The sequence below is a fragment of the Piliocolobus tephrosceles genome, chromosome 4 (assembly GCF_002776525.5).
Source record: "Piliocolobus tephrosceles isolate RC106 chromosome 4, ASM277652v3, whole genome shotgun sequence".
Classification (NCBI taxonomy): Eukaryota; Metazoa; Chordata; class Mammalia; order Primates; family Cercopithecidae; genus Piliocolobus; species Piliocolobus tephrosceles.
In genome coordinates, this window is record NC_045437.1 from 63640816 (window position 1) to 63659070 (window position 18255).

General features: G+C 38.7%; 1 protein-coding gene across 4 annotated transcripts in view; it reads right to left on the minus strand.

Moving 5' to 3' along the window:
- DDX4 (DEAD-box helicase 4) overlaps window positions 1–18255 on the minus strand; it is a 73839-nt gene that overhangs the window by 5189 nt on the left and 50395 nt on the right. For all 4 annotated transcript variants that reach the window (XM_023210439.1, XM_023210437.1, XM_023210438.1 and 1 more), the window contains 3 exons: window positions 15868–15997; window positions 14351–14517; window positions 8580–8725 (listed from right to left, as the gene is read on the minus strand). In XM_023210439.1, the coding sequence (XP_023066207.1) occupies window positions 8580–8725; window positions 14351–14517; window positions 15868–15997 (443 nt within the window). The remainder of the gene's footprint in view (window positions 1–8579; window positions 8726–14350; window positions 14518–15867; window positions 15998–18255) is intronic.

The window sequence follows — 18255 nt, forward strand, 5'->3', positions numbered from 1 at the left end:
CCAAGGCTAAAATGGATTCATCTGACAGAGCCACGTACATAGCACTGCTGAGCTCAAGCCCTGGTCTTGTCTTTCCTTGGTTCCCAGTGTGAACTGCAAGTAGCAATAAAAATTTAACTCTGCTGATTCTATTTCTCTAGTTTTTCCCTACTAATTTTGTATTTGTTCTAGGTCAGACAATGAGCTATTTCCCATTGGTGGCAGCAATGACTGCAAATTTAGCTTTATAAGACTATCTGATGACCTCTGTTGGGTGAAAAATGATAGAGAATCAATTTTGTTGGTCTATTTCTGTGTGTATTTGCCCCGTGAGCCAAAATCAACTAAGAATATAAAGAATTCTGGCTTAGGTACTTGATCATAAATTTTTGTATTTCTGTGTTTCACTCCTGATGTGTGGCTGACGTGGTGGAACTGAGGCTGTAAGTTATCTATGTGCCTGTAATTCAGAAAGGGTTTTATCATTATGTGAAATCAGTTGTGGCTATCCTACAGAAGTTTTTTTTTTTTTTTTTTTTGAGATGGAGTCTCGCTCTGTCGCCCAGACTGGAGTGCAGTGGCGCAATCTTGGCTCACTACAAGCTCTGCCTCCTGGATTCACGCCATTCTCCTGCCTCAGCCTCCTGAGTAGCTAGGACTACAGGCACCCACCACCATGCCCGGCTTATTTTTTTTGTATTTTTAGTAGAGACGGGTTTCACCGTGTTAGCCAGGATGATCTCTCTCAGTCTCCTGACCTTGTGATCTGCCTACCTCAGCCTCTCAAAGTGCTGGGATTACAGGTGTGAGCCACCGCGCCCAGCCCCTATAAAAGTATTAACACTTTAAATTACAAAGTCTCTTAAAGGAACTCTATTCAAATTTGTTTATAAAGATGAATAGAAGAGAGATGTTATCGAAGTAAATATTCCTAAAATATCAGAAAGTAAAGAAATTGAACTTGTAATGCTCTAAACTTTTGAAAAATATAAACTATATTAAACTTTTGAAAAAACTTATTACAAGAATCAGAAACATTTTAAGAATCCAAGTGGCCGGGCATGGTGGCTCAAGCCTGTAATCCCAGCACTTTGGGAGGCTGAGGCGGGCGGATCACGAGGTCAGGAGATCGAGACCATCCTGGCTAACACGGTGAAACTCTGTCTCTACTAAAAAATACAAAAAAACTAGCCGGGCGAGGTGGTGGGCGCCTGCAGTCCCAGCTACTCGGGAGGCTGAGGCAGGAGAATGGCATAAACCCGGGAGGCGGAGCTTGCAGTGAGCTGAGATCCGGCCACTGCACTCCAGCCTGGGCGGCAGAGTGAGACTCCATCTCAAAAATAAAAAATAAAAAATAAAAAAAATCCAAGTTCACATAATTAAGTGAAATCTTTGGCAAATGAGACTAATACCTTTGCTTTAAAAAGAAAAAAAAAAACCTTTTCCCCATTATCAGTGTTAAGTTTAACACACTTATTTTACTTGGGTTTGTTTTTCCTAATGTATAGAGGTTTACCAGCAAAATAAGCTAGTAGTATTCCTCCATGATGTTTAAGAGTATGAAAATGGAAATCTGTGTTCAACTAAATTTAGTCATTTATTCAATAGTATTTAAAACTGTTTTGAAAAATACCATCTTGAAGGTAATTTCCAAAATCTTCAGGTAACTGAAAACAGTAGACAATGCTTGTGTATGACATCTCCCAGTTTCCCATCTCCCTACTCCCAATTTCCTTTATGAAATAGAAGTTACTATAATTAAAAGATATAATTAACATAAGTGGTTGCAACTACGCCAGGAATAACAGTGACAGAAATAAAAACTGTAATTGCTTTTGTTTCAAGGAAAAAAAGTAGTTTAGTGGCTTTCAAACATTTTGGTCTCTGTCACATTTAAACTCATAAAACATTGACAATCCTGGAGTTTTTCTTGTGTGTTCTGATATTTACTATATTAAAAATTAACACCTAGATAACCTTTAAATAATTATTTGAAAAATATTTGCCTATTAAAATAATTCTTAGAATAATTATGAAAATTATTTTTACCTTGCAGACCCCATTAGAGGATCTTAGAGAATCTGGGGGAGACACATTTTGTCCTAAAATGTCAGTTTGTTTCAGAACATTGAAAAAGCACAATGAAAGATAAAACTTGGAAACTGAATTTTATCTGCTTTGATTTGTAACACTTGGGTCAAAATAAGCTATAAAAGTTGTTAATATTTTAGCAAAGGTCACTCAGTTTTGATGGAATTACTTTCTTGATTTACTGTTTAATGCTTTCCCTTATAATATGAGGAGTTTTTTTTCCTCAGAGCCATTACACTGGATAAAAAGTTATTCTTTACCCTCCTTGTAATCAGCCTAGATTGCAGAGATTCTGTTGACTTTATTAGGTCTGATTGTTTAAAAAAAAAAAAAAAGTTGGCCGGGCGCGGTGGCTCAAGCCTGTAATCCCAGCACTTTGGGAGGCCGAGACAGGCGGATCACGAGGTCAGGAGATCGAGACCATCCTGGCTAACACGGTGAAACCCCATCTCTACTAAAAACTACAAAAAACTAGCCGGGCGAGGTGGCGGCGCCTGTAGTCCCAGCTACCCGGGAGGCTGAGGCAGGAGAATGGCGTGAACCCGGGAGGTGGAGCTTGCAGTGAGCTGAGATCCGGCCACAGCACTCCAGCCTGGGTGACAGAGCGAGACTCTGTCTCAAAAAATAAAAAATAAATAAATAAAATAAAATAAAAAAGACTAAAGAAGGGGAATAAAGAGAGAAAGTTCCCTATTTATGAAAGAGCTGTGGTTATTTACAACCATGTTAATTTCTATGTTCACTTCTAAATGTTTTATTATCACTTCAATGAAATTGATAACCAAATAGTTTCTCTCATACCCACGAATCCTACAATCAAATATTCAACTCTCCTCTGACAACTCCTTCTGTCTTTTTAAGATCAAATTATAAATTTAGAAGAAGAAATTCACCTAGAAAACTTTTGAGATTTCTCAGAGAGCCCCCCAAGGAAAGCACAAAGGTTTATTATTTCACCTTATAAAAGAAGGGATTCTAGAAATTACTATTTTTTAAATGTATTACTATTTAAGAGTTGTATGGTAAGAGTTGTCAAACCAGAAAAGACTACACTTTTCCAAAATTAAAGAGAATACGTAAAATATTAATACAGGTTGAGCATTCCTAACTTGAAAATCCAAAATCCCAAACTTTTTGAGTACTGACATGATGCTCAAAGGAAATGCTCACTGGAGCATTTCAGAGTTTCGGATTAGGGATGATCAAGTGACAAATATACTGCAAATATTCCAATAGTTAATAAAAAAAAAAAATCTGAAACATGGCCAGGCATGGTGGCCCACACCTGTAATTCCAGCACTTTGAGAGGCCAAGGCAGGCAGATCACCTGAGGTCAGGAGTTCGAGATCAGCCTGGCCAATGTGGTGAAACCCCATCTCTACTAAAAATACAAAAATTATCTGGGCATGGTGGCAGGTGCCTGAAATCCCAGCTACTCAGGAAGATGAGGCAGGAACATCGCTTGAACCCAGGAGGCGGAGGTTGCTGTGAGCCAAGATAACGCAGTCGCACTCTAACCTGGGCGACAAGAGCGAAACTCCATCTCCAAAAAAAAAAAAAAAAATCTGAAACACTTCTCAACCATTTTTGATAAGGGATATTCGGCCTGTATTTTTTTTTTTTTTTTTTTTTTTTTTAATGCATGCTTTATGGGAGTCCCTCATGATTTGTAAATTCCCTCACCATCCAAAGTATGTTTTTACCCTCAGGAGAAACACTGTTCAAAATTCTATAAAGTAACTCTACGGAGTTTCCCTATATTTATCAAAGTCCTGAAGGTACGCTGCCTGATGCAACAGTACAGTGCTGCCTGTCATAATTTCACTTTTTAAAACGTCTATAACCTTACTTCTTTCCTAACTTGAATCTCTTCACTAGGGATATACATCAGACTTACACATGGAATTCTGTAAAAATATAAATGTCTGGACACTATTTCTACATCTACAGGTGAACTCAGTTCCCATTTTGTCTTTCATTGTGCTTTTTCAATGTTCTGGAACAAACTGACACTTCATGACAAAGTAAGTCTTTCCCAGAGTCTCCAAGATCCTCTAAAGAGGTCTGTTAGGTAAAAACTATTTTCATAATTATACTACTAAGTCTATTTACTTTATATTCTTGATATGAAAAATTACATCTGCCCATTTTCACAAATCAGGCTTCTTCTTTGAAAATAGGCTTAATCAGATGTTTTACCTAGTATTTTTTTGAATGGCTTTATTACCTTTATTTGCATGTCATAGAAAAAATTTTATCAGTAGCATTATTCTTATTATGAACCCTCCTCAGACCCTTGATATTTAACAATTACCGGTAACAAATTTACCATGATCATTAAATCTGTCATCTTCAGACAGCTTTTGTCTTCTTTAGATGCTTGCCCAAAGGCTGTGCTGTAAGCTATATAGATCAGAGTCTATGTCCTAAAGGGGAGACTCCAAGCCTTGTGAATAACTATTAATACTTCAAAGAATAGAGTCTTGGGTAGAAGGTTCTAAAGTTGACTGCTTTGACACCTTTTAGACCCTATCACTGGACTGAGTGAGATTTCCAGGACTAGTCCTTCTAGAAACAGAATCATGCAAGCTGATCCCTAACATATACAATGAAGTAAGAATTACATAAGGACTGAATGAGCTGATGGAGAAAATCTCTCTGTGGTCATGTGTTGGCAATACTGTTAATATTATTTTAATATTCTATTTTCTGGATATATGAAGAAGCTTTTTTTCCTCTTAAGCTAGCTGTCATCTACACATTTTAGTAGACTGCTTTTGTAAAGTAAAATCAAACATTCTAAAATCATATCTGACCTCGCATCTCACTGACACCCCATCCCAACCCAAATTCAGATTTCTTAACTAAGTCTCCTTACTTTTCATGGTAGTTATCTGCAACCATTAAATAAGAATCTGTCTGCCTCCTTTAACCAAGATATAAGTGGACAAGTTACCTGTGCAACTAACATCTCACCTGAAAACGGCATGGCAGGTACGACCAGATACTTTTTTTAAGGAACAAAGGTTGGCTTTCCTTATGGAATCAGTGCCTACGAAGACCTCCCATATAAGCTGGCCTAGTGCTTGTCTTACACGGCCCAGTCTTGGAGATTTTAAGGAAGGCCATACACTTCCTGACAGGACATGAACCACAGGAAATATGGGGGACCTTTAGTAGAGTGAGATTCACTCCAATGTATACCCACTGCAGGTGAAACCTAGTAGAGTTTCTGAGACTTAGTTTCCTATCCCTTAGATAGCAAATAATCAAGGATTTTTAAAATTCAATCTGACATTCCTTATGAAAACTTCCAGACAAAAGTTAATTTTGTGACTTTAGTAAAAGTCAATACTGTACGGCTCTAGATTTGCAAAACAAACTGAAGGAGGCCTATTTATTGTTAATGAACAATCTTGCTGCACTCATGCCAATAAGCAAGCCAAACATAAGACCAAACTTGTTGTCATCAAGACTCTCTCTGAGATTATTATGGTCATGAGGTAGATACAGGCTGTCAGAAAACATTATGGAAGAATTTGAAGTAAGCAAAAAAGATCACTGTCTAGCACACTCTTTGTGCCTTCTATAGTCTTTTTCATAACTGTTGCAATTGATAGCAATGCCAATGATTCTCAGTAAAAATACAAATAAAGTTTTCCCCTGAAATGTAATTGATTACTGCATTTGAATAATGACCAGTTTTACATCTATCTCTAAGTTAATTTTAGCATTCCTAATTGCCTAAACCAGGGGTGTCCAATCTTTTGGCTTCCCTGGGCCACATCAGGAGAATTGTCTTGGGTCACACATAAAATATGCTAACACTACTGATAGCTGATGAGCTAAAAAACAACAACAACAAAAAAAAAACAAACAAAAAAACTCATCATGTTTTAAGAAAGGTTACGAATTTGCATTGAACCACATTCAAAGCTATCCTGGGCTGCATATGGACTGTGGGTTGTGGGTTGGACAAGCTTGGCCTAAACATACATGTATTTTTTGAATTCTCCTTTTGACTAGCTGTAACATCTTACTGGTTCCTTTGGTAACTAAAGAGCTCAATAAATTCTTTGATCCATGTTGATTTAAAATTATGAAAAAGGCAGTTTGGCTATACTACTCTGAAATAAACCTATATATTTAAAGGCAAAAGGAAAAAAATAGCATAATTAAATGCTAAATATAAAAAGAGATAAATTATATGAACAAAAATTTGTATAATTTGAGGATATACTGGATGGATATTACATGCAAAGTTAAAAAGATATCAACTATGAACACTAAACCAAAAATATATTTCACAGCTTAAATAATACAGAAGTATATCAATAGTGCTCACATATAATACATTGACCTTTTCTCAAGGGCAAACCAGTACTTCTGGAAAACTCTCTCCTTTTGGATTATTTGCAAAATAAACTTTATCCCACAAACTCATATATAAAAAAATCTTGGCTGGGCGCAGTGGCTCATGCCTGTAATCCCAGCACTTTGGAAGTCCGAGGTGGGCAGATCACGAGGTCAGGTGATCAAGACCATCCTGGCTAACACGGTGAAACCTTGTCTCTACTAAAAATACAAAAAAATTAGCTGGGTGTGGTGGTGGGTGCCTCTCTAGTCCCAGCTACTTGGGAGGCAGAGGCAGGAGAATCGCTTGAACCTGGGAGGCGGAGGTTGCAGTGAGCCGAGATCATGCCACTGCACTCCAGCCTGGGCAACAGAGCGAGACTCTATCTCAGAAAAAAAAAAAATCTTAAGGTGCCTATATTAGAAATACATTCTAACTTCAGCAAACCATATAGTGCTCATCTCTTCTGCATTAGCAGCATCGACTTATGGTGGGCAAGTTACTTGACTCCTCTATATTTGTTTCTTCATCCCTAAAATGGGGATAATGACAAAATCTACTTCATAAGGTTGTTTTGAGAATTAAATGAGCTAATACACGTACAATAATTAGAATGATATGTGGCCCATAGCTATTATTATTTTTATATGCTATTAGTGTATATTATGAAACACTTGATGAAGCCAACCAATAAAATTTCTCAAACTCAAGATGAGTATTTGGTTTTTAAAAGTTTTTATAAAACTCAGCACAAACTAAAGACTAGAAGCCTGTAAGTGCTTTTAAAGTCACCTTTCCATTTCTTCTTCTTGCTCATTATTGGAAATTAAAAGATGAGCCACCTTCACATTCCTCTGTCTCAACACTGACATTCAAGCTGAAACGCAAGTACTAAAATGGAGGGTGTGGATGGGGAAAGTATAACATAATAAGTAGATCTAGCCTGTGAGGTAATCAGAAGGTACTAAAATGAACATATTTACATTTTTGGTTTCCAGTCTCAAAATAAGGCTATCTTAAACAACCAAACTAAAAAATCAAGACTTCAAAAATAAAAATTGGGCCAGGAATGGCGGCTTACGCCTGTAACCCCAGCACTTTGGAAGGCCAGTGTGAGTGGATCACTTGAGCCCAGGAGTTCAAAACCAGCCTGGGCAACATGGTAAAAACCCCATGTCTACAACAACTAAAAAATTGGCTGGGCATGGTGGTGCACGCCTGTAGTCTGAGCTACTCAGGAGACTGACGTGGGAGAACTGCTTAAGCCTGGGGGCTTGAGGCTGCAATGAGCTGTGGTCATGCTACTGCACTCCAGCCCTGGCAATAAAGCAAGGCTCTGCCTCAAAAAAATAAAAATAATAAAAAGTAAAATTGGGGTGAGTACAGTGGCTCATGGCTATAACCTCAGCACTTTGGGAGGACAAGGTGGGAAGATCGAGGCCAACAGTTCAAGACCAGGCTGGTCAACAGTGTGACCTCTATCTCTACAAAAAAATAATAAAGAATTAGCCGGCATGATGGTACATGCCTATCGTCCTAGCTACTTGGGAAGCTGAGGTGGGAAGGTCACTTGAGGCCAGGAGTTTCAGGCTGCCGTGAACTATGACTATACAATTATTTCAGGCCAGGCAACAAAGTGATACCATGTCTCTAAAAAAATAATAAAATAAAAATAAAAATTGATTGGGGGAGTAGAGAAAAAAAATTTCCCACAGATATTGTGAAGGAAGACAACTAGATCTTAAGCCCCTTTTAGCTAAAAAGTTATTCAAATCTATGAATTTGGGAAGCCTTAGGAAGCAAGAACTAGGAACCAGAAACAGAAAAATAATCTGCTTTTGATGGAGTAATAGTGTGATGTAAACATGTGTCACTACTAAGCCTTTCTAGTTTCCTAAAACAAAAAATAGATATACTTCTGGTGGAATAATTAAAATGCAGTCTCAAATCCTTCCTATTTTCAAACTTAATGGTGGAGAAAGGACTGTATTTTTATATAATTTACCCAGAAAACTGAATCATAACATTTTTTATAAAAGAGCTCTAGAGGGAGAGAGAATTCAAACAAACTTATCAGACCAAACAATTCTTGAGTGATTTTTAAAAATTATTCATTTAAAAAAATCATGACAAAAAATGTATCAACATAAGATACCTATGTTTCGTAGAATTTCAACAAGTTTTTCTCTTTTTGAGAACTGGCCAACTTGGAGAACGGTCTGCTGAACATCTCTACATGCTCCACCCACTTGTCCAACAGCAACAAACAGATAATTCGACTTTAAAAACTCTGCAGCCAACCTTGAAAAACAAAAGATTATTCTTTAACTTATCCTCCTCTCCATTAGTATCCATAATATCCACTGAATTCCTGTAGGTGCTATCTCAATATTAATCAGACAGCAGATTATGACAGCTATAAGATGGTTGGTTACTTATATCACCCAAGTACTATTTTGAAAGATCAGTATAAAATATTAGGATTTTGCAAAATACATAACTACTAGAGAAAAAGTTTGTCACAGTATGTATATGGTAATTACAAGTGGATTTGCTATCCACGCAAAACTATATAAAATATGTGTATAACACTTAAAAAAAGCATCAACTAAAAGAAATAAACTGCAATAAGCAGGAATTATTTTTTAGTAAAAACTGAAATGTAAGCCTAAGGCACAAATTCTGTTCTCCACTCATTGTTTTTATGTACGCTATTATTAGTTGTTTTCATGTATGCTATTATTAGTTGTTTTCTGAAAATATTACCTATTAAATTACTCTACTTCAAATGAATGATTTCAAGCAAACCAGATCTTAGGTCAGTGCTCTCTATGTCATGACACACATAGAAAGTAGTATTTACAAGGCACAATTGGGCAAAACAAGTGAGACAGGATGAAAGGCCCAGAGACATAGTGGAATCAGGATAGGTGTGCCTGCCCCAAAGGTTAAGGGTATCAATATCTTGACACATAGTTAACTCACTATCAGCATGCAACTGAGAAGTCTTGCTTTAGATCACATAGAAACATGGGGGAGTGGACAAAGTTGCTAATGAGAAAGATGAGTTTTTAGGGATAAATGGGGAGGTTCAAATCTCTCTTCAATGCTTCTCCCTCCTATGTAGCAGTCCCTTATTTACCAGCTGGCTCCTTCATGAAAATAGCTCAAATTTAGCATATCCAGAATCTTAATAAATCACTGCTTCTTCTTTCTCCTTACTTCATCTCTTATCATAAAAGAAAAGCTTTTTTTTTTGCCTTCTTTTAGAGTCACTCTGTCACCCAGGCACAAAAGTTGAAATCATCTGAAATTCTCCATCATTCTTTTCCTTCACTAAAACTACAGAGTGTTTTGTGTCATGTATACAAGGTACTGGGAGTAGAAAGATGAACATGGTGTTAGCCTATGAGGTCATCACATCAAGTAGGAAAGATATATTTAAAAAATTACAATTTTAGTGTTAGAATAATGTTTACTGAACACTATGTTCCAAGAAATGTACAAAGTGACTTAAACAGTTTCTTTCACAAGATACACTGGCAGGAAATGGATGAAATGATGCCTATTTAGAAAAATCCTCAAGTTTGAGGCGGGGCACAGTGGCTCATGCCTATAATCCCAGCACTTTGGAAGGCCAAGGCATGTGGACCACTTGAGTCCAGGAGTTTGAGACCATTCTCGCCAATATGGTGAAACCCCAAATCTACAAAAAATAAAAAATTAGCCAGGTGCGTATGCGCACACCTGTAGTCCCAGCTACCCAGAAGGCTGAGGTGGGCCTAGGATGGCTTGAGTCAGGAAGGTCGAGATGGCAGTGAACCATGATTGTGCCTCTGAACTCCAGCCTGGGCAACAAGAGTGAGACCTTACCTCAAAAAAAAAAAAAAGGCTTCAAGTTTGAAGCTTGATCTAGGTTGATCTAGGGAAGCAGCAGGCAAGAATGTGGAACACTAACGATTGGGGAAAGCCATTCTATGCAGAAGGAAAGAAGAAACAAGCACAAATAATGAGAAAAGTAAAATTCAGCTTTCTCAGCCAAGAGGAAATAGCTCTAGCTCTAGTAGATTAGAAACACACGACTCCAGGTAAGAAAGCAGCAGGTAAGCCTGAGATTGTCATGTGTTAAAGAGTTTAAAAATCAGTCTATGAAGATGGAAAGATATGGGAAGGTTTATTTTAAATAAATGTCTAAAAGAATCAGAATTTATTTTGGCATTGCCACTAATGCAGAAGTGACACTAGAAGCAGGGAGACAGGTTAAAAAGCCACTTCCAGTGAGCAGGGCAAAACTGATAAGGACCTAAATTAAGGTGGGAAATAGAGAAGAAGCTAACAGATATGAAATATTTTAGAGATTACTGCTGTAATGGTTAATATTTGGTGTCAACTTGACTAGATTGAGGGATGCCTAGATGGTCAGTGAAAAACTGTTTCTGGATGTGTCTCTGAGGGTGCTACCAGAGGAGACTGACATTTCAGTTGGTAGACCGGAAGAAGGCCCACCCTAAATGTGGGTGGACACCATCCAGGTGGCTACCAGTGCGGTTACAACGACGCAGGCAGAAGAAGGTGGGGTAACTTTGCTTGCTGAGTCTTCTGGCTCTCTTTCTTCTTCCCATGCTGGATGCTTGCTTCTACTCCTCCTGCCCTTGGACATCATACTCCAGGTTCTTCAGACTTTGGACTCTGGGACATGCACCAGCGGCTTCTTGGGGGATCTATCAGCTTACTTGGTTTTGAGGCTTTCAGACTTGGACTGAGCTACTACTGGTTTCTCTCTTCTCCAGCTTGCAGATAGCCTATCATGGGACTTTATCTTGTGATTGTGTGAGCCAATTTTCCCTATAAACTTCCTTTTATATCTATATATATATATTATTGGTTCTGTCCTTCTGGAGAACCCTAATATCACTGCCACGTTGTACTGAGACAGGGTCTTACTCTGCTGCCCAGGCCAGAGTATAGTGGCACAACCATGGATCACTGCAGCCTCAACTTCCTGGGCTCAAAACATCCTCCCACTTTAGCCTCCTGAGTAGCTGAACCTACAGGTGCATGTCACCACACCTAGCTAATTAAAAAAAAATTTTTTTTACATAGACAGGGTCTCACTATGTTGCCCAGGCTGGGCCTGAACTTCTAGGCTCAAATGCTCCTCCCACCTTAGCCTCCCCAAAGTGTTGGGATTATAGGCATGAACTACCACGCCTGGCCCAAGTTGAGTATTTTTAAAAGTGGAGTTAAAAGACTGTGAGAGAAGAATCACCATGATTCAAAAATTTCTGGCTTCAAAAGATCATGATGCCAATAACCAGAATAAAGAAAACTGGAAAAAGGGAGCTGAAGAAAAATTGCATTCTGTTTTGGACATGAACGTGAGTTACTAGTTATTCATCTGAGAGAAAAAACACCCCAAGAAGTTAAATTTGAAAGTCTGGGCCGGGTTTGGTGGCTCACACTTACAATCTCAACACTTCAGGAGGCTGAGGCGGGCGGATCACCTGAGGTCAGGAGTTCAAGACCAGCCTGACCAACATGGGGAAACCCCATCTCTACTAAAAATACGAAATTAGCCAGATGTGGTGGTGCATGCCTGTAATCCCAGCCACTGGGGAGGCTGAGGCAGAATCACTTGAACCCTGGAGGCGGAGGCTGTGGTGAACTGATATCGTGCCATTGTACTCTAGCCTGGGCAACAAGAAAGAAACTCTGTCTCAAAAAAAAAAAAAAAAAAAAGTCTGGGGCTACAGAGAGAGATTAGGAATACAGGGAAGAAATCTGGGAGAGTTACAGGTATAACTAGAAGCCATGGCAGAGTTACACGTATAACTAGAAGCCAAGGGAATGGATATACCATAACTCAGGGAAAATGCAGAATGAGAAAAGGACTTTGCACAGAATGATGGGCAACTGGTAACATTTAAGAGCAGACAATGAAGCAATTGAGGAAGAGTCAGGAAGCAAAGAATGTAAACAACCCAAGGTCAGATAAGAGCTTATTTTGTTTAACATATATCCCCAAAGCTTATAATCAAATATGATTCACAAAAGATCCTCAACAAATATTACTGACAGTAGTACACGTCTGCCATTTTGGGTGGTCAGCATACAAATACTTTCCCATTTCAGGGTAAATCTAAAAAGAGTCAGGCTGCTAATTAAATAGTTACCAAAGCAAATGGTGGGAATGCAAATACCCTATCTCCAGTTGAAAATACTATCCAAGGCAGGGTGCGGTGGCTCATGCCTGTAATCCCAGCACTTTGGGAGGCCGAGGCGGGCAGATCACCTGAGGTCAGGATTCTGAGACCAGCCTGGCCAACATGGTGAAACCCCATCTCTACTAAAAATACAAAAAAAAAAAAAATTAACCAGGCGTGGTGGCAGGTGCCTGTAATCCCAGCTACTCGGGTGGCTGAGGCAGGAGAATCGCTTGAACCCAGGAGATGGAGGTTTCAGTGAGCCAAGATCACACCATTTCACTCCAGCCTGGGCGACTGAGCAAGACTTCGTCTCAAATGAAAAAAAAAAAAAAAAAAAAAGGACAGGAAAGGAAAAAGGAAAGGAAGGAAAGAAGGAAATACTATTCAACTGTTAAGAAATGATTGTTTTATGTATCACTAAGAAAGAAAAATATCCTGCCAATTGACCTAATGCTGTCTTATGAGTTCTATTTTCCCTCAATAAAGAACTCTTCCTAACTTTACACAAAGATTTACCACATAAAAAATAGATCAATAGCCAGCACCACTATTCAAGGGCTTGGGAATGTTTGATATACTAGCACAGGATCCCATGTTAACATTCTATCAAACCAGGGGACCAACTTTAAAGCAAAAGAGGCGTTGGTACAGGCCCATAACCATAGGATTCACAGATAATATATACTGCATCACTCAGAAACTGCCAACCTGAGAGAACACTGGAACTATCTGCAGAAAAAAAAGTTCAAGGGCCAGTTTGGAGGCAAGTCTTTATGAAGACAGGGCATTATCCAACACGACACAGTAATTCTTCAAATCAAATATCTATACATGGTGCATGAGTCTGGGAATCCAGGAAAGCAAGCAATACAGGCCCACCTATCATCACTCTCAATGACCCACTTGGGAAATCTATGCTTCCCATCCCTTCTTGTCCACCAACTTTACGTTCTATAGGTTTTGAGGTCTTGGTTCCCAAAGAGAAAACAGTTCCACTAGAGAAAATAGCAAGAGTCCTGCTGAATTACAGATGGTTCCCCACTTACAACAGGGTTAACATCCTGAAAAACCTATTGTAAGTCCAAAATATCTTAAGTCAAAAATGCAATTAATACCTATGATAATCCATTACAAAGTTGAAAAATCATAAAATCATACATTGACCCACAGGACCATCTGTATAAGCTTCTGTCGTTGCCTGGGCACTTCTGGCTCCTTGAGACAAGGGGCTGGCAGGAAAAAGAGTCACCATTCCAGTAGGGATGTGTCACCCTAATCTCTGAATTCACTAGACCACATGGTATATAACATGATCTTCAAATATCTGCCAATAATTGGTATATGAATTTTCTACCAAAGCCTCAGTTCTCCCAAATCCTATACATTTAGGTTTGAAAAGAAGGCATAATAATACAAATAACTTCATTTAGTAAGCACTTATTAAACCCTAGCTGCATTCTATGCAACACACACACACACACACACACACACACACACACACACACACACACTTTTTAAATAAAATGTGATGTTAACACAAAGCCAGGAATAAAGGTAACAAACAATGGAAAATGTGGTAAACATTTTAGAAATACATCACTTTTTAAACTACCTATATTAAAATCTTAAAGACAAATCTCTAAAAATAGGATATTCACATTGCTTCCACTTTGATAAAAGTATGTATATAACCAAATTATTTTTAAGAAAAAAACTTAACCTTTGAATTTCCTCTGGAAAAGTTGCACTGAACATAAGGGTTTGGCGCTGTTCCTTTGATGGCATTCCTGGGCAAGAAATTAACTTCTTCATTTCTGGACCAAAACCCATATCCAACATGCGATCAGCTTCATCCAAAACTAAATATTTGATCTGTTTGAGACCAATCTTTAAGGATATTTTCGAAGGTAAAAGAGAAAATGCATATTAGTTTATATTAAACTATTCTCCACAATTCCAACTGTTAAAATACTGTGAAGAACAAAGACTAGAAATTGGTGTATAAAATGAGAATTGTTATGCTTAGATATTACTGCATTATTTCAGTTCAATTTTCTGTTATAAAGCATTTTTAAAATTAAGTCTAAAAGAAACCAAACGTCTAGATCAACACTGTGCAATAAAATTTCTGCAATTACTTAAAAGTTCTTAACTGCACCTTTTTTTTTTGAGACGGAGTCTTTCTCTGTTGCCCAGGTTGGAGTGCAGTGGCACAAGCTCAGCTCACTGCAACCTCTGCCTCCTGGGTTCAAGTGATTCTCCTGCCTCAGCCTCCCAAGTGGCACATGCCTGTAGTCCCAGTTACTCCGGAGGCTGAAGTGGCTCACGCCTGTAATCCCAGCACTTTGGGAAGCTGAGACGGGCGTATCACGAGGTCGGGAGATAGAGACCATCCTGGTTAACACAGTGAAACCCCGTCTCTACTAAAAATACAAACAAAAAAAAATTAGCCAGGCGTGGTGGCAGGCGCCTGTAGTCCCAGTTACTCCGGAGGCTGAGGCAGGAGAATGACGTGAACCTGGGAGGCAGAGCTTGCAGTGAGCTGAGATCGTGCCACTGCACTCCAGCCTGGGTGACTGAGCAAGACTCTGTCTCAGAAAAAAAAGAAAAGAAAAGACTTTTAACTCAGAAGGACCCTTGAAAGAGTTTTTAAAAAGTGTATCTGGTTCATTAAGGTGAACTGAAAGTACTGATTTAGAGATGTGAAAATATGGTATATGAATTCCTAAGTAAGTACATGACCCTAAAATCTTTTTAAAGATTTAGAAAATTAACAATCCTGGTTAATATCATTCCCATGCTTACACAGGAGACAGAATTATTGATGCCACAAAGGGTTTCTTACAGGAGAAAAACTATTTCCCCAAGACATGTATGAAACCAGATAGAAAGTTACTAACTACATTTTTCCCCCAGTGTAGTGGGACATAGAATATGGATTCTGGAACCAGACCCAGATTCTAACATTAGTTCTATACTTACTAGAGCTAACTGAGGGATTTTTAAAATAAATTACATAATCTCAATGAGTTTGTTTTCCCAAGTATAAATTAGAAAACACTATTCCCTGTTGCGATTATCTTGAGAATTATATAAGAATGCATTCAAAGAATGTGATGGAGGCTAACACATAAATGGTGCTCTAGTAAATACATCTGTCTTTACCTCATTCTTTCCTTTTCCCATACCAAAAAAAAAGGATCAATCTCACAACTTCATTATTCCTATATGGCGTACCTTTTCTTTGCCTATGATATCCATCAGTCTTCCAGGAGTAGCACATAATATATTACAGCCTTGTACTATTTGTCGAATTGAATGCCCCAGCTGGGTTCCCCCGTATATAACAACAGCTCTTACACAAGTCCTATTAACAAGAAAACTAAATGTTACTTTCTAGTTATTTAAAAATTAGGCATCTGTTTCTAACAAGATATAAAACAAAATCCAGCCAGGCGCGGTGGCTCAAGCCTGTAATCCCAGCACTTTGGGAGGCCGAGACGGGCGGATCATGAGGTCAGGAGATCGAGACCATCCTGGCTAACATGGTGAAACCTCGTTTCTACTAAAAAATACAAAAAAACTAGCCGGGCGAGGTGGCGGGCGCCTGTAGTCCCAGCTACTCGGGAGGCTGAGGCAGGAGAATGGAGGGAACCCGGGAGGCGGAGCTTGCAGTGAGCTGAGATCCGGCCACTGCACTCCAGCCTGGGCGACAGAGCGAGACTCCGTCTCAAAAAAAAAAAAAAAGAAAAAAAAAAATCCAAAAAGAAAAAACATTCAACTATCTAAAAAAAATATTAAATTATGGCTGGGTGCAGTGACTAACGCCTGTAATCCCAGCACTTTGGGAGGCCAAGGCAGGCAGATCACCCGAGGTCAGAAGTTTGAGACCAGCCTGGCCAACATGGTGAAATCCAGTCTCTACTAAAAATGCAAAAAATTGGCCAAGCATGGTAGCATGTGCCTATAATCCCAGCTACTCAGTGGCTGAGGCAGGAGAATCGCTTGAACCCGGGATGCAGAGGTTGTGGTGAGCCAAGATCCCGCCACTCTACTCCAGCCTGGGCAACACAGCGAGTCTCCACCTAAAAAAACAAACAAAAAATGTGATATTTTACTTGATTTTAAAAAAAATTACAATACTTTTGGGGGAACAGGTGGTACTTCATTACATGAGTAAGTTATTTAGTGGTGATTTCCGAGACCTTTTACTTGATTTAAAAGCCTGAAAGCAACATGGTACATGAGGATTAGCAAGATATAAACACTCCACGTTTTATAAGCAATCCACGTTTTTCCAAAAGATCTATCAGGTTTGATATTAAAGTGATTTTGACAAGCATGGAAAAAAAATAAGATCACCTGTGGTGGTTTTAACATACATATACAAATTCTTCAATGTATTTCTTCCTTCAAATATGGATTCTACCTTTCCCCTTCAGTGTGGGCAAGGCTAGCCTCATGAGTGTGCAACCTGTCCAGTCACACAGAGTTCCAAGTTTAGAAGAACCCTGTGCTTCATTTATAACGCTCTGCTGTCACTGCCCTGAAATTTGTAATAATTTTACAACAAAGGACCTGCACTTTCAATTTTGCACTAGTTCCAATAAGCCACTCCTGAGTGGGGTCAAACTTAGTGACTTACTTCTTACAATGTGGCAGAATGACAATGTGTGACTTCTGGGACTATTTCATAAAAGCTATTACAGCCACCTCTTTGTTCTTACTGATCACTCAATCTAGGGGAAGCCAGTGCCATTTAATCATGCATCCCTACGGAGAGATCCAGTGAAGCCCTCAGATGACTGGCTTGACATCTTGTCTGGTTGAAAATCTTGTCAACCAGGATTGGTTGACATCTCGTCTACAATCTCATAAGAAACTCTTAACACAGAAGGGCCCAGCTAAGCCAAGCTGTTCCCCAATTCCTAAGCCCCTCAAATGGTGAGACAGTAAATGTTTATTGTTGAAAGCAACTATGTTTTAAGGGAGTTTGTTAAGCAGCAATAACTAAATGTTGGCGAAAGGTATACTGAAATTGGACTTCTGATACACTGCAGGCACAAATACACATTAATTGCAAGCTTTAAAATAAGTTCCTGCTCTTTAACATTAAAACTGATAAAACTCTATTCTAAGAAAATACTTAAAACAGAAAACTTCTTCTTCTTTTTTTTTTTTTTAAGTCAAGGTCTGTCATCTAGGCTGGAGGGTAGTGGTGCAATCACAGCTCACTGCAGCCTCGACCTCCCAGGCTCGGGTAATTCTCCCATCTCTCAGGCTCCCGAGTAGCTGGGACTACAGGGGTGCACCATTACACCTGGCTAATTTTTGTATTTTGGCCTCCCAAAGTGCTAGGATTACAGGTGTAAGCCATCATATCCAGCCAAAACAGAAAAACTATGTAGCAAGATATACATTGCAATTCTGTTTACAATAGCCCCAAGTTAGAAAAAACCTAAATATCCCAGAATAGAGAAATAAAATGTATGCACATGGGCAATTTAAAAGTCATTAAAAATCAGTTCTTATTATGCAATAAGCATTTTCTGTATTATAAAGTTTTATGTAAAAGAATAGGAAATTATTAGAATACCCTGAGTTCATTTTTAAATATACATTAAA